At 40.3% G+C, this 20,829-nt stretch overlaps 1 protein-coding gene across 11 annotated transcripts in view; it reads right to left on the bottom strand.

The window, feature by feature from the left end:
• The window catches only part of LOC132008032 (lysine-specific demethylase 5D), a 69,868-nt gene that overhangs the window by 33,916 nt on the left and 15,123 nt on the right, over window positions 1-20,829 (bottom strand). For 9 of the 11 annotated variants that reach the window (XM_059386427.1, XM_059386423.1, XM_059386419.1 and 6 more), the window contains 5 exons: window positions 15,477-15,600; window positions 15,186-15,349; window positions 4,275-4,433; window positions 3,771-3,890; window positions 3,497-3,655 (listed from right to left, as the gene is read on the bottom strand). In XM_059386427.1, coding sequence (XP_059242410.1) covers window positions 3,497-3,655; window positions 3,771-3,890; window positions 4,275-4,433; window positions 15,186-15,349; window positions 15,477-15,600 — 726 coding nt within the window. The other 2 variants (XM_059386426.1, XM_059386428.1) reach the window with 2 other exon arrangements.

The raw sequence follows: 20,829 nt of genomic DNA, 5'->3' as shown, positions 1-20,829 counted from the left end.
GGTGGCTCAGTTGGTTGGACGACTGCCTTCGGCTCGGGTCATGATCCCGGAGTCCCAGAATCGAATCCCACATTGGGCTCCCAGCTCCATGGAGAGTCTGTTTCTCCCTCTGACCTTCTCCTCGCTCATGCTCTCTCTCACTGTCTCTCTCTCTCAAATAAATAAATAAAATCTTAAAAAAAAAAAAAAGGTCTCAGTAAGTATTTTTTCATCCATGGCAATCAGTCATTTGCATAAGTTCGTTAAGAATCTGTTCTCTTTATAACAGAACACCACTGAAAACACTGGTTATTTTACCAAGGCACTGATTGGAATGTCATATTTTAGAAAGACTCAGATGTGACCAGACAGGTTAAAGGAACTAAGTTTGACTTTATAAAACCTGGAACCATAAAGCCCCCTGAAACTGTTGGCCTGATACCTTGCTTACAGAATTCCCAGCAGCCTCACCAGATGAGTAAAGGATATCACTTCCTGGCAGGTGTAGGAACCTCAGGATATACTTGGGACCTCCGGAAGAGGAATTCACCCAAATAGACAGGTATTGCATGCATGTCTGATGGCAATTACTTGGCTTGGCTTCTGGCCTGGGGACGCTATTACAAGTTCAACCTACAGATTCCTATAAGAAGCTCCAGCAAAGCAGATTCTAAAAGATCTATATAATCACTCAATGTTCTTGCTGAGCTTATGTAAATAATTCGGCCAAGTTTGTTAAAACTAGACTTGTTTTTCAAATAATTAGTCCTGATTTAGCGATCTCTGAAATGAAGGTTATTTTAGAGAGAAAAATTACCATACCTTTATGGATATTAAATTCTAGATTTGGTTATTTTTACATGTTTATTTATCTAAGCTAGACAACTTAAGGTAAACTTCAGAGAAGTTGCACAATAGCTTGTTTAGATGACATTGCCTAATATTCTGTAGGGATAATAACAAAACCCATATATGGGGTTATATAATAACAGAACCCATAACACAAATATATGTTAGTTTTTATGAAAACCTTTCCAGGCTGGGTAGAGGCTTTTTCTGCCAAACAAGAGATAGCAGGAATAGCAGCCAAAGTGCTCTAGAAAAAATAATTCCTAGTTGGGTTGCCTCTCACAATCAGGTCAGACAACAGCCCTGCATTTATGAGTTCAGTCTCACAGGCATTGGCCAAGGCCATGGGCACTAATTAAAAACTATACTGTGCCTACCAGCCCCAGAGCTCCGGAGAAGTAGAAAAAATGAATCGGACTCTTAGAGAAACCTTAACAAAGTTAATTCTGGAAACTGGAAGTGGATGGGTGGATCTCCTTCCCTTCGCCCTCCTTAGGGCATGATGTACACCCTACTTAAGGTTAAACTAACGTTTAAACTAACATTTGGGAGACCCCCTCTACTCTGCCCACGGCTACAAGAGCTTGCCCTAGCAGAAATGACTGATAACTCTGTACACCAGTCACTGCAGGCACTACAGTCTGTCTTGGAAGAGCCCACGCAGGGATCCAAGCTACCTACACTGAAACAGAGACGGAAGTGGAACCACATCCTTCACAACCCAGAGACTTGGTTTGGATACGCTGCAAGGTTCCAAGTGGGACTCGGAACCTTGTTAGAAGGGACCATTCACTGTCATCCACCACCCCCATGGCAGCACACATGTCATATCAAACGAGCCGAGAATAAGAACGCCTTCCAAAAATGGGAGCCACTGCCAGCGGACCCCACCAATTGTGAACTAAAACAAAGACTCAAAAGGGTTTCATAACTTGGTCACTTTTAACCCTGGACCTACTGAGCAGCAGCCAGGGGACACCTCATCAGCCTAAAACAGCCCAATGAAAAATTAAAAAGACAGCAGATAAAACAACACTCAAGGTTAACTGCAAAATAAAAGAGGGCTCGACATACTATTCCTAGAAAAGGGAGGCTCTGCATAGCCCTTGGAGAAAAATATTGCTTCTGGGTAAATTATACTGAAGTCATCAAAAACAGTCTGGCAGCCATTAAAAAGAGAGTAGATGAATGCAAGCAACAATGCAGGAACTCCCAGGGATGATAAAAGTGTGTTCAACTGGTCTCCATGGATAACTTCCCTAATATCAGCAATTATAGGCCCCCTGGTTTTACTATTATTAATGCTTCTTTTTGGCCCCTGCATTATTAATGCCCTAATGTCATTTATACAAAAAACTGGGGCAATAAAAATGTTAGTCCTGCAAACTCAATATAACCCATTAAAACAGAAGAGATAAAACTGGCTGAAAAGTCAAAGAACTGACTAATCTCCAAAGAAAAGGGGGGAATGTTAGCGCCAATTTAATGTTAAACCTGTTTAGCTATTAGGGCCTGCTTAGCCAGAGTGACTCCATATTGCCTAGGTAGTCATACTGTTGTTTACATCCATGGACTTTATTCCAGGAATAAATGCCCCAGAAGTTCCTGGTATCGGTTCCAGGTATCGATTCTGGGAGTAAACGCCTTAACAATAGAAGCCACATACCTTGGGTTTGCGGTTATGCCCTGTAAAACCAGCCTGTGAGATCGGGAGGAAGTCACTCTCTTCGGAGGTGGCCCTGGCCAGTCAGTCTGACTTCTAATGCTTGGCATAGAATAAAGCTTTGCATAACTTTCACCTTTGTCTCAATCTCTTTCCTTTGATAACAGACCCCAACAGGGATCATGACCTAAGCTGAAGGCAGACGCTTAACAACTGTGCCGGATGCCCCTAAAATTTCCCCTCTTAAACTGCTATTATTCTGTCTGGAACAACTGTCTCATAAGGCTTTACATGAACTCAGTGTATATACAAAGCTAAACAATATTTGTCTAGGCTCTGGCCATCATGGTAAAACAGAAATCAGAAAATGAATAACTGTTCAATACTAGGTAAGATGCACTATCTTTTAGCTTCTTCCCAAGTAAGTTTTGCTCTACCCATATTGTTTGGCTGTTCCAAAGAAATTTGTCATGTAATTAGTTAAATTTTTAGACATCTTAATGGGTCTGACTCATGATATGAGATCACCTTGGATAAAACTAGTAGTTTCTGCATTACTCTATTTATGCTACATGATGAAAACAAATTAAAAAGTCAATGAGGGCATTTCCCAAAGCTTTCTTTCAAATTTATATATTAATATGAGTAAACGTGATAGCAGTTGTTTGTCTATCATGCAAATAACCAAAGATGGTAGCTTTAAGTATTTACTTTCAGGGAAATCAGAAGGACCCCTGTACCTCCTAGTTGAAAAATCCAACGTTTCATTCTATTCCTGTTGGTTTTTTTTTTTTTGCCATCACAAATGCAGAATGGAAACAGTGATGGTTATGGCAGTTATGCACACTCTGGGTTACTGAAAGATCAACCAATACCAGTAACCCTAATCTGTATTCCCACTACGTGAAAAAAGCACTATATGGAAGGACTTATGAGAAGAGATGGTTTCAAAGGCTAATGACTTTCCCTATCTGTGCTGTTAATATGAGTTACAAATCACATTACCTCTTCCTCAGGGGACAGGCTGCCTTTGCTACTGCTGACAGGAAACCCACTGCCAAATTCTTTGGAATGAATGTCTGCTCCATACTCAACCGTCACATCCTCCTCAATGCTGCTCACCAGTCTCCAGAATTCCTTCTCCACAAGTTCTGTAGGTACCATCTGCAACAAGAGATGTAAAAGATGATCACAGTATACTATATTCTGGCCCCATACCTGTATGAGCATAAGACTTATCAGACAGTAATCCCTATATCCCCACTCCACAATCACATACATGCACAGGCATGCTGAAGTAGTCAGCCTTGAAGGAATCAGCCATTTCACCAAAGCTCTGCAAAGTGTACTCCTGGGTGGCCTGCTCGAAGCCAAAGGCTTCAGGGGGCCTCTTACACTCCTAAAATAGAAAGTATTTCAGCAAGAAAGAGAAAACAGGCAAAGAACCCAAAAAGAACAACAGGAGATATACCTTATGTTCTACCCTCCCCCTTTTCTTATATTTCAAGGTAGGATGGTTTCTTCACTATCTACTAAACCTATTTTTTTCCTTTGGTCATATGGTTCACACCCTTTGTATTATGGTCCATCCTGTCCATGTTTTAAATGTATACATCTGTACAACCATTCTTGCTTAATAATCTATAGGTGATCAAAACCTGACACAAACACTAAGAAAAGGGCAGCCAGTAACATCTACTCTAGTTTCCCTTAAAACCAGGAGGCTAGATTTTTAAAAACTACCAAGAACTAAATTTAAAATATTTATATTCAACAATCATACCGCCATGATACACTTCGGGCATCTCCAGACCCCTCTAGGGATTTCAGGAAGGGGTGGCATTAGGCAGAAGATGTGGTAACTGTCATCGCAGCCCTCGCACAGAAGTAACTTATCATCCTCATCCCCTCGGGAGCATAATCGACAGAGGTATGAGTCCATCTACCAGGAAAAATAAAAATATAAGCTGCCTGCTCCATGATACCTTACCCTAGATTTCCAAACCACTTATCTGAACAACTAACACCAAGCAATGACTAGTGATGTTATATTCATGAGTTCACTATATGGGGGAAAAATATGACAGGATATAAACTATAATGAAATAATTTAATACATCAAGAAATAAACCATGCTTAAGGTGCTTAGAGAACAACAAAGTAAATTTTTTTTAATATAAGATTTAATGGAACAAACCTAAATGATGAAGGTATAAACCGCCATGGATCACTCAAAAAGTTACATATGGTTAATAATAAAATATGCTCAATGCAAATTGAACATAATAAACCCTACTGAACAAACATCCAGTAATACCTGTTACTGTGTAAAGTTTAATACTCTAAAATGTGTCTTCAATTTTCATAATGAATAGGTCACCAAAGTAGCATGCCATTAGAACAAAACACTAGGGGGCAAGGCCGAACAACTTAGATACTTAGATACCACAGAAATAATCTAGTATTAAGATCAAAAACAAAACACATCAAAACATTTTTAGCAGAATGAATATTAGAAAAACCACTTGGGCACCTGGGAGGCTCAGTGGGTTAAGCCTCTGCCTTTAGCTCAGGTCGTAATCTCAAGGTCCTGAGATAGAGGCCTGCGTTGGGCTCTCTATTCAGCAGGAAGCAGCCTGCTTCCCTATCTTTCTCTGCCTGCCTCTCTGCCTACTTGTGATCTCTCTGTCAAATAAATAAACAAATAAATCTTTAAAGAAAGAAAGAAAAAAACACTTGAAGTGAAGAATACATAGGGTACACTGGAAGAATCAAAACTAAAATGATCATGAAAAAGAGGAAAGAGGTGACTCAGAGAGTAGGACAACATATATGTCTGTATGAAGACATAATATATCTGTATGAAGCTGGAGAGATACATATATATAAATTTTCATATTAATATAGGAGACACACATATGTCAATGTACAAATATATACACATATATTATTGTATGTATTTACACACACACCCGTACAATTAGCTTTCTTACATATACATGTGTAGCAGTGACCTTTAGTCCCAGCAATTTCAATCCTTTCACAATAAAAATGCTTACGTATCTTTCCTAATGGCATGTATTTTTACAGTAGTATTATTCAATTTCTCTCCAAACTGCAAACTACCAAAAATTCCATGAATAATAAAGAAACTAAGAAATCACAGAGGTATTTTTAAGAAATGTACTTAATAAAACACAATACAGTGAGAACTTACACAATATAAAGCGTATCAATGAACAAGGAAAGCAATACAACATTATACACTGATATTATTTAAAAGTACAAAAATAAGGAAAGCATATTAAAAATTTTTTGAAAAAAAATTTTGTGTATGCATGCTATACTGTAACAAAAAAAGGCAACAGGTGCACCTAGGTGGCTCAGTGAGTTAAGGCCTCTGCATTTGGCTCAAGTCATGATCCCAGGGTCCTGAGATCAAGCTCAGCAGAAAGTCTGCTTTGCCCTCTCTCTCTGCCTGCCTCTCTGCCTACTTATGACCTCTGCCTGTCAAATAAATAAATAAAATCTTAAAAAAAGCGGGGCAATAGAACTAGGTGACCAACTAGATGTAAAGGTAACAGAAAAGTCCTAAAAGACTCCAGACTTCACATTTGGATGACAAAATCTTGCTACAGCCCGTAACATAACAAACTCAAGGTCAAATGGGAAAGTGACCATAATATATATAATCCCTAAGTGATGAGGAAGAGATAAGAGAAATACAGGAGCTGGAGTTTAAAATACAAGTCTTTCCAAAGACAAAAAAACTTTTAGGGACAACTGGATGGCTCAGTCAGTTACATGTGTGCCTTCAGCTCAGGACATGATCCCAGGACCCTGGTATCTAGTCCCACATTTGAGCTCCCTACTCAGTGGGGAGTTTGCTTCTCCCTCTCCCTGCCACTCCCCACGCTTCCGTTTTCTCATTGTTTCTCTCTGACAAATAAATAAATAAAATGTTTTTAAAAAGAGGTAAAATTTTTAGGAACATCAGTAATTACAGAGTAGCCATAGTCAAATAAAAATTGGGAAAAAATAAAAGTACAATTTGCTAGAAAAGAAAAAAGATAAACAAGAAAGGAAACTGACCATTCCATAAACCATAGACTCCAAAATATTCAAGTGATTCTAAAAATCCTTCTAAGTAAGCAGCACAAAATGGGAAAAGAGAAGTCACAGACATTAAAGGAACAAGGCAAGATCTGCTATATGAGATGTGCTATTTTTGAAGCATTTGCCAAAAACAACCTGCTTTCACTTTATGTCCTACAATATACAGATGTAAGTCAAGCTGAGAAAATACTTGTTACGGGTATTGGAAAAGATTCAGCAGCATGGGAGAAATTTCAGATTTTAAAAATAGGAGATGCAAATTTCCCTCCTAAGTATAATACCCTGAGTATGTTTCTACTCCTTCCTAGCCATCTGTTTCTTCATATAAAAAAACCCAGAAGTAAATGGAAGGGAGGAGAATGTAAGGTGGATTAACTCCAGGTTCCACCGAGTTCTGAAAGTTCAAACACAGAGGGGAAAAGAAAGATGGTGAACGAGTCAGGGACCCCGTTTCAACTAGTCCCTTGAATTTAGCTGGCTATCTACCAAGCTATTCTGAACACCCATGAAATCAGCCTGAGATTTAAAACTGTACATCTGGATCAATATGGGGGCAGATGATCATCAGTCAAGAGGTACAAAGGAGGGGCGTCTGGGTAGCCTCTGCCTTTGCGCCAGGTCATGATCCCAGGTTCCTGGGATCGAGCCCCGCATGGGGCTGTCCGCTCAGCAGGGAGCCTGCTTCCCCCCCAATCTGCCTGCCTCTCTGCCTACTTGTAAACTCTATTTGTCATATAAATAAATAAAATCTTAAAAAAAAAAAAAACATAAAAAGAGGTACAAAGAACAGAGTTGTGATTGCTTGGGCAGATTTGGGAGGATAAACAGAAGAGAAAGGGAGCCTACCAGAAGCTAGTCATTGGAAAGTAACATAATACCGCAGGGCAAAAGTGTCCTGCACCTGAGGACCAGCGATAGCTTGGAGACCAGGGGTGGCAGGTCAGAAAAAGACTGATAACAGCACTCAAACACAACACAGGGGCTTAAGGGGCAAATTCAGGGACTAGGAAGCTGCAAGCCCCGACCTCAGCCTGCAGGCCTTGGGGACTGGCCACTGGCACCTCAGGTGCCACCCGAGCCCACCCAGATCCAGACTGTTCGCAGTTTGGGAGACACAGAGGGTAGAGGCAAGTGGGGGTCTCGGCTGACTGCTAAAAGGATCACTGTGGGTGTGCACCACCTGTGGAAGGCTGCGATTTTCAGCGGTGCTTACAGAGGGGAAGACTGTGTGTTCCAAAGGGTTCAGAGAGGAATGGCTTCTCTTCTCTGAGATGGAGGTCTGGGTGCGGACATTTTCCTTTGCTCTGATCCTCCAAAAAGATGTGAAAAGGTGCTGGAAAACGAAACCCAAAACTCAGCTTCAACAGAGCCCACCCCCTTGATATGGGGCAGAGCAACTCCGCCCAAGTAGGACTGACTGAAAAACAATATGGCATGACCCTCTCCCAGAAGACAAGCTGGAAGAACAAGAGGATGACAACCCAAGGGTACCTAAAACTGTAAAACCCTAACACTAGGGGGAAATGGTATATTTAACTTCTGTTGTTTGCCTCACCGCCTGTGTATTTCTCAGATGCAACTACTCACTACTTTTAAAATTCTTGCTCATGTGTTTTCTGTTTTCTTTTTTTCATTTTTTCTTTTTTTATCATGTTTTCATGTTTTCTTTTTTATCATTTCAATTAGGTGGTTAATACAACATATCCTATAGTGACTATTTTTAATTTTATTTTTTCAGTGTTCCAAGATTCATTGTCCATAATAACTTTTTAACTAAAACTTTTTCACACATACACTTTATGTGTATATACATACATACATTAAACATATATATGTTGAATATATGTATACATTGAATATATATACACATTGAAGCTTACACATATACATACATATATATGTATATACACATACATGTGTGTACATATACGTGCACACATACATATATATACATATACATGTGTGTATATATGTATGTATAAGTTTTAATGTAGTCCTTTTCTCCCTATTCAATACTGCCTTTATATATATATACACACACACACCAGTTTTAATTTCCTGTATTTCTGGGAAGTAAGGTTTCCAAACAAACAAAAGAACAAAGTAGGGCTTTCAAACAAACAAAAGAACAAAATATTATTTCACATAAACAGAAAAAAATGCACCCAGGAAGAACTGAAATCACCCCACAACACCCACATCAAGAGATTATAGCCATCTTAATTTAGACCCCTTTATTGTTTTTTATTTTTGTTAGTCTTTTGTTTGTTTTTGGTTTTATATTTTATAATCTTATTCTTGGGATTCATAATGGCTGGGGGCATTTTTTTGGTGGTGGCTTCCAATTCTTCTGAACTTTCTGAGAGTGCACTTTGCCTGGACTGTGGTTGATATTTTCAACTGTACATTCTCTCAACCACAACTCGAGAATAACTAGGAGGAGAACTCCCAACAAAGAAAACACCCAGAGACAACAGCCTCTCCCACAGACTTAGTGGATATGGATATAAGCAAGATGTCAGAAACAGACTTCAGGGCAAGAATTATGAGACAATAGCTAGGCTTGAGAAAACCACTAACAGCAGCATAGAATCTCTAAGGGCAGAAATGAGAGTTTATCAGGCCAAACTTAAAAATGAAATGCAGTATAAACCAGATACTATAACAACTAGGAAGAAGGACGAATTAGTGATCTAGAAGATAAACTGATAGGAAGGAAGAGGAGGAGGCCTGGAGTAAACAGTTTAAAATCTATGAGAACAAACTTAGAGAAATCAATGACACTATGAAACATTCCAATGTCAGAATTTTGGGGATCAATGAGGGGATAAGGAGAAAGAGAAGACTAGGAGATATATTTTTAACAAAACCATGAAATGTTACAATGTCAGAATTACGGGGATCCCTGAGCGGGCAGACAGAGAGACTAAAAGATATATTTGAGCAAATTGTAGCTGAGAACCTCCCTAACCTAGAAAAGGAAACCAGCATTTGCGTCCTAGAGGCAGAGAAGACCCCTCCCAAGGTCAAGGAGAACAGAAAACTCACAAATCTTAGAACCAAGGACGCCATCCAAGGGCAGTTAAGGGGAAGAGAGTCCTTACATACAGCATAGAGACATCAGAGTAACATCAGACCTATCCACAGAGACCTGGCAAGACAAAAAGGGCGAGCAAGACATATTCAGGTTATTAAATGAGAAGACCACAGAGCCAAGAATTCTTTATACGGAAAGGCTGTCATTCAGAATGGATGGAGAGAAAACAAGCTTACGAGACTGGCAAAAGATTTTCATGACCACTAACCTAGCTCTGCAAGAAACATTAAGGGAGGGGTTCTATAAAAAGACAAAGATGCTGAGAGGAATATGGACCGGAAATTTACAGAGACAATCCATAGAAACATGAACTGTACAGACAAGAGGATGACAATAAATCTGTACCTTTCATTAGTAACCCTCAACGTGAACAGCCTAAATGCTGCCATAAAACAGTACAGGGCTGAAGACTGCATACAAAGACAGGACATATGTTATCTAAGAGACTCATTCTGAGCCTAAAGAAACATCCAGACTGAAACGGGATGGAGAATCATTTTTCATGCCAATGGGACTCAAAAGAAAGCAGGGTAGCAATTCTTTTATCAGGCAAACTAGAATTTAAAACAAACACTGTAATAACAGATCCGGCAGATACATTCGTAAAGGGTCTAACCAACAAGAATATCTAACAACTGTAAATACCTATGCCCCCAACACAGGAAGAGCCAACTATGTAACCCAACTGTTAACCAAAATAAAGAATCAGATTGACAAGAATACATTAATAGTAGGAGAGTTTAACACTGCATTCTCAGCACTGGACAGATCACCTTACAGAAGATCAACAAAAACATAACTTTGAATGACACACTGGCTCAGAAGAACTAAGAAATATGTACAGAATAATCCACTCTAAAACAACAGAATAATCATTCCTCTTGACTCCATATGGAACTTCCTATGAAATAGACCACATACTGGGTTACAAATCAGGACTCAACCAATACAAAAAGACTGATATTATTCCCTGCATATTAGACGACAATGGCTTAAAACTGTAACTCAATCACAAGAAAAGTTTTAAAAAATTCAAGCACTTGGAAGCTAAAGACCGTCCTGCTTAAGAACATTTGGGTCAACCAGGAAATCAAAGAACAACTTAAACAATTCATGAAAACCAATGAGAACAAAAGCATATCGGTCCAAAACCTACGGGCTATGGCAAAGGCGGTCCTAAAGGGGAAAGAGAGAGTCATCCAAGCCTCATTCAAAAATACATAAAAATCCCAAATACACAAACTATCGTTATACTTTCAAAAAATTGGAGAATAAAAAAATTAAGCCCAACCAATGCACGAAAAGGGTAATAATTAAGATCAGAGCGGAGATAAATGAATTACAAACCAGAGATACAGCAGAACACATCGACAAAACTAGAAATTGGTCCTCTGAAAGAATTAATGATATTAATAAACCACTGGCCAGACTAAACCAAAAAAGAGAAAGGACTCAAATTAGTAAAATCAGGAATGAAAGGAGAAAGATCATCACTAACACCAACAAAATAGAAACAATTAACAGAAATTATTATCAACAGCTAAATGCCAGTAAGTTAAGCAACCTAGAAGAAATGGCTGCATTCCTAGAAACCTATAAACTTCTAAGACTGAAACGGGACAACTGACAACCTGAATAGACCGATGACCAGTAACAAAATTAAAACATTAATTAAAAACCTCCCAAAAGGGACGCCTGGGTGGCTGAGTTGGTTAAGCAGCTGCCTTCGGCTCAGGTCATGATCCCAGCGTCCTGGGATGGAGTCCCATGTCGGGCTCCTTGCTCAGCAGGGAGCCTGCTTCTCCCTCTGCCTCTGCCTGCCATTCTGTCTGCCTGTGCTCGCTCTCTCCCCATCTCTCTCTCTGATAAATAAATAAAATCTTTAAAAAAATAATAAAATAATAAAAACTTCCCAAAAAACAAGAGTTTAGGGCCAGATGGCTTCCCACGGAAATTCTACCAAACATTCAAAGAAGAAATCATACCTACTCTACTGAAGCTGTTCCAAAAAACAGAAACAGAAGGAAAACTTCCAGACTCTTTCTATGAAGCCACCACTACCTTGATCCCAAAACCAGGCAAAGACCCATCAAAAAGGAGAATTTCAGACCAATATCCCTGATGAATACAGAAGCCAAGATTCTCAACAAGATCCTAGCTAATAGGATCCAACAGTACGTTAAAAAAAGATTATTTACCGGGGCGCCGGTTAAGGGTTAAGCCGCTGCCTTCGGCTCAGGTCATGATCTCAGGGTCCTGGGATCGAGTCCCGCATCGGGCTCTCTGCTCAGCAGGGAGCCTGCTTCCCTCTCTCTCTTTCTCTACCTGCCTCTCCATCTACTTGTGATCTGTCTCTGTCAAATAAATAAATAAAATCTTTAAAAAAAGAAAAAAAAGATTATTTACCATGATCAGGTGGGATTTATCCCTGGGATGCAAGCGTGGTTCAACATTCGCCAATCAATCAACGTGATGAACAAATCAATACGAGAAGACAGAAGAGCCACATGGTCCTCTCAATCAAAGCAGAAAAAGCATCTGACAAAATACAGCATCCTTTCCTGATTAAAACTCTTCAGAGTACAGGGATAGAGGGAACATTCCTCAACTTCATAAAATCCATCTATGAAAAACCCACGGTGTATATCATTCTCAACAGGGAAAAGCTGAGAGCCTTTCCCTTAAGATCAGGAACACAACAGAGATGTTCAACACAGTACTAGAAGTCCTAGCAACAGCGACTGGACAGCAAAAGGAAATAAAAGGTATTCAAACCGGCAAAGAAGTCGTCAATCTCTCTCTTCTCAGATTACATAATACTCTTAGGTGGAAAATCAAAATTCTCCACCCCCAGATTACTAGAACTCATACAGCAATTCAGCAACACGGCAGAACACAAAATCAATGCACAGAAATCCGCTGCTTTCTTATACCCTAACAATGTGACTGTAGAAAGAGAAACCAGAGAAGCAATTCCCTTTACAACAGCACCAAGAACCATAAGATACCTTGGAAATAAACCTAACCGAAGAGGTGAAGGATATATACTCTGGGAACGAAAGAATACTTAAGAAAGAAACTGAAGAAGACAAAAACATGGAAACACATTCCATGCTCACAGATCAGAAAAATAAACACTGTCAAAACATCTATCCTCCCCAGAGCTATCCGTACTTTCAACGCCATCCGCATCAGAACACCAGGGCATTTTTCAAAAAACAATCCTAAAACTTGTAGCGAACCAGAAAAGACCCCAAACTGCCAACGAAATGTTGAAAAGTAAACAAAGCTGGGGCATCACACTGCCTGGCTTCAAGCTTTATTACAAAGCTGCAATCACCAAGACAGCATGGTACTGGTATAGAAACAGACACATAGACCAGTGGAACAGAGTAGAGAGCCCAGATATGGATCCTCAACTCTATGGTCAACTAATCTCCCACACACCAGGAAAAAAATATCCTTTGGAAAAAAGACAGTCTCTTCAATAAACGGTGCTGGGAAAACTGGACAGCTATGTACAGAAGAATGAAAGTCAACCATCCACTTACAACATACACAAAGATAAACTCAAAATGAATGAAAGAACTCAACGTGAGGCAGGAATCCATCAAAATCCTATAAGACAACACAGGCAGTATTCTCTTCGACACCAGCCACAGCAACTTCTTTCGAGACGTGTCTCCAAAGGCCAGGGAAACAAAAGCAAAAATGAGCTTTTGGGACTTCATCAAGACAAAAAGCTTCTGCACAGCAAAGGAAATGGTCAACAAAACACAGAGGCAATCCATGGAATGGGAGAAAATATTTGCAAATGACATATAGACAAAGGTCTGATATCCAAGATCTATAAAGAACTTCTCAAGTAAAATCTTAAAGAAAGAAAGGTTAGGGCACCTGGATGGCTCAGTTGGTTAAGTAACTGCCTTTGGCTCAGGTCAAAGGGGACTGAGTGCCACATTAGGCTCCCTGCTCATCAGGGAGTCTGCTCTTCCCTCTAACCCTCTCCCTCTATGCGGTTTCTCTCTCTCAAGGAAATAAGTAAACTCTTTTAAAGAACTTCTCAAACTCAATAGCCAGAAAACTAATAACCCAGTCAAAAAATGGGCATAAGACAAGAAACAACACTTCTCCAAAAAAGACATACCAATGGGTAACAGATACATGAAAAAATGCTCAACATCATTAGCCATCAGGGAAAGACAAATCAAAATGACAATGGGATATCACCACAACCAGATACAATGGCAAAAATTAACAAGAAAGGAATAAACAAGTGTTGGAGAGGATGTGAAGAAAGGGGAACTCTCTTACACGTTGGTGAGACTATAGTTTAAGTTGGTGTAGCTACCGTGGGAAACAGTATGGAGGTTATTCAAGATGTTAAGAATAGAGTTATGCTCTGACTCGGCAATTGCACTACTGGGTATTTATCCCAAAGATACAGAGGTAGTGAAAAGAAAGGGCACAGGCTACCCCAAAGTTTATAGCTGCAATGGCCACAGTTGCCAAACTGTGGAAAGAACCAAGATACTCTTCAAAAGATGAAAAGATATAGATGATATGGTGCATATAAACAATGGAATGTTACTCAGCCATCAAAAAGTATGAATAGCTATCATTTGCATCAACATAGATGTAACCGGTGGGTATTACGCTAAGCGAAATAAGTCAAGCAGAGAAAGACAATTATCATTTGTTTTCACTCATATATGGGACATAAGCAATAATACGAAGGACCACAAGGGAAGGGAGGGAAATCCAAAGGAGGAGAAATCAGAGAGGAAGATGAACCATTCTCTGTTTCTCACAGACTCCGACAAACAATCTGGCAGTTTCAGAAGGGAGGAAAGTGGGAGAAGGGGATAACAGGGTGATGGTATTAAGAAGGGCATGTGTTGGGGCGCCTGGGTGGCGTCAGTGGGTTAATGCCTCTGCCTTCGGCTCCGGTCATGATCCCAGGGTCCTGGGATCGAGCCTCGCACTGGGCTCTGTGCTCTGCGAGGAACCTGCTTCCTCCCCTCTCTCTCTCTCTGCCTGCCTCTCTGTCTACTTGTGATTTCTCTCTGTCAAATAAATAAAATCTTTAACAAAACATAACAAAACAAAAAAAAAAAAAAAAAGAAGGGCACGTGTTGTGATGAGTACTGCATGTCACACCTATATAATGGCTAACTAAGCATAATAAAAAATACATACATACATATATACATACATACTTACATAGTTTCACTTGGGAGAGAAAAAGTGTTAGAAAATCATAGGTGGGGAACCTGGGTGACTAGGTGTCAGTGGGTTAGAGCCTCTGCCTTGGGCTCAGGTCATGATCCCCAGGGTCCTGGGATGGAGCCCTGAATCAGGTTCTCTGCTCAGCAGGAACTTCTCTCTCTGCCTGCCTCTCTGACTAGTTGTGATCTTGGTCTGTCAAATAAATAAATAAAATCTTTAAAAAAAATAATAAATCATAGGTTAAGTCCTTACAAACTGGGCACTACTGTGATTCCTCCTTAATTGCATGGTCATCTTGGTACAGGGCTCTCCACTGTGATTCAGGTCCTCTCTTGGCAATGGTGACATCCTTTTCCCATCCTCTCTTCGTTCCTCCTTCATCAGAACCGTGCGAGGGCATATGACACCTTCTTTATCTAAGGCAATCAGAAACAAATCTGAAAACAAATCTATTCTCCAATCAAAGTCAACAAACCAACTCTCCCACTTCTGTACTTTAACCCACACATTGTCACATTGTCTCTTGGCCTTATTAAGCTTCACCTTTCTTCCGTAAAGTCTTATCCCTGGCCATTAGCCCCAAGCCCATCATCTTGGGACCAGCCCCATAGATCTGCAGTTTCTTCAGCTCTGGATTCTTCTCGATATCTTCCTCTGTAGGTTCTGGCTATAAAAACAAGGTTCAAAGAAGGAAACAAGTTACATATATGTATGTATACACACATACAAATACATATTTCAGGCAAGATCTAAACTTCCATTATTTGCAAATTATCTTGGGAAGTATCCCAAAAGAAGTCACAGAGAGTTAAGTCAATCAACAGTTTACACTTATCTTTAACTATTTTAAGATTTATTTATTTATTTAAGGAGAAAGCGAGAGAGTCAACACAAGCAGGGTGAATGGGAAAGGGAGAGATAGGCTCCCGCTGCGCAAGGACCCTGATGTGGAGCTCAATCCCAGGACCTCAGATTATGACCCAAGTCAAAGGCAGATAACTGACTTAGCCATCCAGGTGCCCCTAATTTTTAACTATTTATTCATGACGTATTCTTACCCTGTAGGTAAGATGTGGCCAGACAGGAGTTAATGAGAAATTTCAGTGGTAACTACCTTTCTCAAATGTTTTCCTGCTATGAACAAAATAGTAAAATAGTTCTGTGTTCGCAAGGCTAGATCAGCTTAAGAAGCATAAAATATATAAATAATACTACAGAATTCACTAAATACAAAGGAGTTTTTCTACAGCTCAGTAAGATACAAATGGGAAGTTAGGAGGATTCCATTTTGAACTCAGAGCAATAGAACTAACTTTCTTCTCACAATATAATCGAGGATCCTAGAAAACTGTAAACCCATTATGTGTCATAAATACACATACTGAATACCATTTTCAGTATGTCTTTTTACTGCACATCATGAGGTATCTTTTATCTGTGCTTGAGTCTACTTTCATTGTACTTTTAAAGCCCTACTGTAGTTCTCCCTTTTATTTAAAATTTGAGGTTTTTGTAGATTTTATTCTATACTTATATACAAATGCACATAATAACATATTTTCTGATTCTGATCTAGGCCCAAAGTAACTTATGTAGAAAATGACATATAATGTACAACCATGATAAACCATGATACCATGATAAACACAGGATCAACTGGGACAGAATGGGGGTAGTAAAAATAATCTCCCAATGATCAGACACAAATCAAAGAGAAACACAGGAGTCTGGAGCTCAAAACAGAGGTTTGTTCAACAAAACCACAGTGAGATACCAACTCATACCAGTAAGAACAGCTAAAATTAACAAGTCAGAAAACAACAGATGTTGGCAAGAATGCAAAGAAAGACGAACCTTCTCACACTGCTGGTGGGAATGCAACCTGGTGCAGCCACTCTGGAAAACAGCATGGAGGTTCCTCGAAAAGTTGAAAATAAGCTGTAATCCAGCAATCACACTACTGGGTACTTACCCCAAAGATACAAAAGTATTATCTTTGGGGTAAATGAAATGAAGGGCCGGGGTGCCTGGGTGGCTCAGTGGATTAAGCCGCTGCCTTCGGCTCAGGTCATGATCTCAGGGTCCTGGGATCATCCTGCATCGGGCTCTCTGCTCGGCAGGGAGCCTGCTTCTCTCTCTCTCTCTCTGCCTGCCTCTCTGCCTACTTGTGATCTCTGTCTGTCAAATAAATAAATAAAATCTTAAAAAAAAAAAAAAAAAGAAATGAAGGGCCATGTGCACCTGAATGTTTACAGCAGCAATGTCTAAAATAGCTAGACTATGAAAAGAACCTAGATAAACACACACACACACACAAATAGCTATGCAGCCATCAAAAGAAATGACATCTTGCCATTTGCAACAACGTGGATGAACTAGAGGGTATTATGCTGAGTGAAATAAGTCAATCACAGACAATTATCGTATGATCTCTCTAACATGAGGAATCTGAGAGGCAATGCAGGGAGTCATGGTAGGAAGGAAGGGGAAAACAATGAAACAAGATGCGACCAGGTAAGAGGACAAACCTTAAAGACTCTTAGTATCAGGAAACAAACTGGGGAGTGGGGGAGGGAGGGATAGGACAGATACTGGGGAGGGTATGTGCTATGCTGAGTACTGTTAACATGATAAAACAGACCTGTACCACTGAAACAAATAATACACTGTATGTTAATACAGTAAAAAAGAAAAACAAAAAAAAGAGGTTCATTCAAGGATAAAATTTCTGGATCCATCAAACCATAAGTCTGTCCCACAGTTCATCATTGTATAATAATAATATTCCACAGGTAACTTACACTTTTCTTATTATATATCATTAGTACTATTTCTATTATTTGGTATTATAAACAATGATGTAATTAACTGTATTAACCACATTCCAATTTTCTGTTATTTTATATTCTGACATCTTGTAGGAGATCTTGCTAGCCTAAGAAACTTGCACCTGTAAGGGTTTGCTAATTCTTTTTTTTTTTTAAGATTTTATTTATTTATTTATTTGACAGACAGAGATCACAAGTAGGCAGAGAGGCAGGTAGAAAGAGAGAGAGGAGGAAGCAGGCTATCCACAGAGCGGACAGCCCGATGCAGGGGGATCCCAGGACCCTGGGATCATGACCTGAGCCGAAGGCAGAGCCACCCAGGCGCCCCAGGGGTTTGCTAATTCTTAAAGGCAGTGAATTTGTAGTTCAGTCCACCTTTCATATACACACCAAGCAGTATCATATATCAACTTCCAACCATCTCCTTATCTAACCTTCACACTCCCAAAATTAAATTGGCCAGGTCCAAAACAATTTCAGATAGTCCCTATGCTCCAGAGCCTAGCGGAATAATTCAAACTATTCAATCCTAGAATGTTTATCCCACCCTGTCTCACCTGCCTTAAGGAAACTCAGATAAAGGCTACAGCCTATGCCCTCCTCTTGCTTCCTGATCCTTACTAAGATTAATGCTTTCTCCTGTGGCCCTGCATGATGTGCTTTGACTCTTGTTTCTAGAAGAACTGTAACTTTAAAACTTTAGTGGCACTGAACTCTCCAGGTTGTCATCCAGTCACTTTTCTACATTAAGACCTAGACATAAATTACAAATACCCATATATTTGTTGTACACTATTGTCTAAGATTTATTAATAGAAGACATGCACCTTTGAAATTTTAATAACTTAAAATTTTAACTTTAGTTCAATCTTATACTACCAGCAGTGCACAAAGATGCCTGATTCCTCATTCTTCACACATTTTGATTTTACCAATCAGTTATATAAAAACAAATACATCGGGCGCCTGGGTAGCTCAGTGGGGGAACCGCTGTCTTCGGCTCGGGTCATGATCTCGGGGTCCTGGGATCGAGTCCCGCATCGGGCTCTCTGCTCAGCAGGGAGCCTGCTTCCTTCTCTCTCTCTCTCTGCCTGCCTCTCTGCCTACTTGTGATTTCTCTCTGTCAAATAAATAGGTGGAATCTTTAAAAAAAATAAATAAATAAATAAATAAATAGATAAAAAATAAAAACAAATACATCACTATTTTATGACATCAATTTATAAGTGAGATTAAACTCTTCTGAGTTACCATTCTGTAGGGTTTAATAGAAGACTTGAAAACAGGTTGTGAAAGATGATTCTATCAGCATAGTAGGCATAGGACTCTTAAGTGCCACATTTATTACTTTACAATTTTACATTATATATTCATTATACTACACACATTATACGTAACACTGTATCTTGAAATATAATTCAAAGTACCTTTTAAAAGAGCTAACTTATGCTTTTATTTTTTTTTTTAAGATTTTATTTATTTATTTGACAGAGAGAGATCACAAGTAGGCAGAGAGGCAGGCAGAGAGAGAGAGAGAGAGGAAGCAGGCTCCCTGCTGAGTGGCCCAATGCAGGACTCCATCCCAGGGCCCTGAGATCATGACCTGAGCTGAAGGCAGCGGCTTAACTCACTGAGCCACCCAGGCGCCCCTAACTAATGCTTTTAAATATAAAATAAATATTAAATATGAGTGGAGGAAAGCAATATGGCAGAGGAGTAGGGGACCCTATTTCAACTAGTCTCCAACAGAGCATCTCCAGCAGCCAGTTTCGAGGTATGAACTAGGGAGCTATGACTCTGTGGGTAGATACCGAAAGATATAACAGAAGCGCTGGCACTGGGAAGGAGAAATAACACGAGAGCACAAAAATGTCCCAACCTGGGGCCTGGGCACAGACTCACAATAAAAGCTATGTGAGGGCGCCTGGGTGGCTCAGTGGGCTAAAGCCTCTGCCTCCGGCTCAGGTAATGATCTCGGGGTCCTGGGATCGAGTCCCACATCGGGCTCTCTGCTCAGCAGGGAGTCTGCTTCCTCCTCTCTCTCTCTGTCTGCCTCTCTGCCTACTTGTGATCTCTCTCTGTCAAATAAATAAATAAAATCGTAAAAAAAAAAAAAAAGAGCCATGTGAAAAGGACTATAGAGCAGAGCCCCAGACTAAAGCTGGAGCCGTGGAACAGACGTGTGAACCAGGGGTGGCTTGTGGTTTTAGAAGCAGAGATGTGCCTGGACCTGGAAGCGAGGGCTGGGAGTGCTGCCTGCGTTGTAGAGCACACAAACCCAGGTGGCTGTGGTTTTTAGCAGACAGAAGTGGGGACAGTATGGCCTGGAGAGCCAACCGAGGGGCAGGCTGCGATCTCTCTGTTCTGACACAGAGGTTTCAATAAGGTCACTTCTGCTCTTACTTACTCTGAGGGGGGACGTGGAAAGCCACCAGAGAAAGCCGCAAAAGCCCTTCAAAACCAGTTTTCACTGAACCCATTCTACCTCCCCATAGGCAGCAGGGCAACACTGCCCAAACGGGGTTGCATGAGTAACAGCATGGCAGACCCCTCTCCTCAGATGACAGGCTGGAAAAACAAGAGGCTGACAATCCTAAGGTCCCTATAAAACAGGTGCATGCATCTTGCTTCAGTTGTGGTCAATAATTTGGACCCTACACACTCCCTCAATCACCCCTCAACACAATAAGTAAGAGGTGGAACCACCAACATAGGAAAAACTAACGAGTCTGTGACCTCGTGACCTAATGGATATGGATAAAAGCAAGATGTCAGAAACAGACTTCAGGGTAACAGGTGTGCAGACAATAGCCAGGATGGAGAAAACCTCTAATGGCAAAATAGAGACTCGAAGGGTTAGAAGTGAGAGCTGAGGGATGCCTGGGTGGCTAAGTGGGTTAAAGCCTCTGTCTTCAGCTCAGGTCATGATCCCAGGGTCCTGGGATCGAGCCCCACATCAGGCTCTCTGCTCAGCAGGGAGCCTGCTTCCCCCTCTCTCTCTCTCTCTGCCTGCCTCTCTGCCTACTTGTGATCTGTCTCTGTCAAATAAATAAATAAAATCTTTAAAA

This window comes from Mustela nigripes, unplaced genomic scaffold, assembly GCF_022355385.1.
Source record: "Mustela nigripes isolate SB6536 unplaced genomic scaffold, MUSNIG.SB6536 HiC_scaffold_20, whole genome shotgun sequence".
Classification (NCBI taxonomy): Eukaryota; Metazoa; Chordata; class Mammalia; order Carnivora; family Mustelidae; genus Mustela; species Mustela nigripes.
The sequence above is the reverse complement of the archived record's forward strand: the minus strand, read 5'-3'. Positions and strand labels throughout refer to the sequence as shown.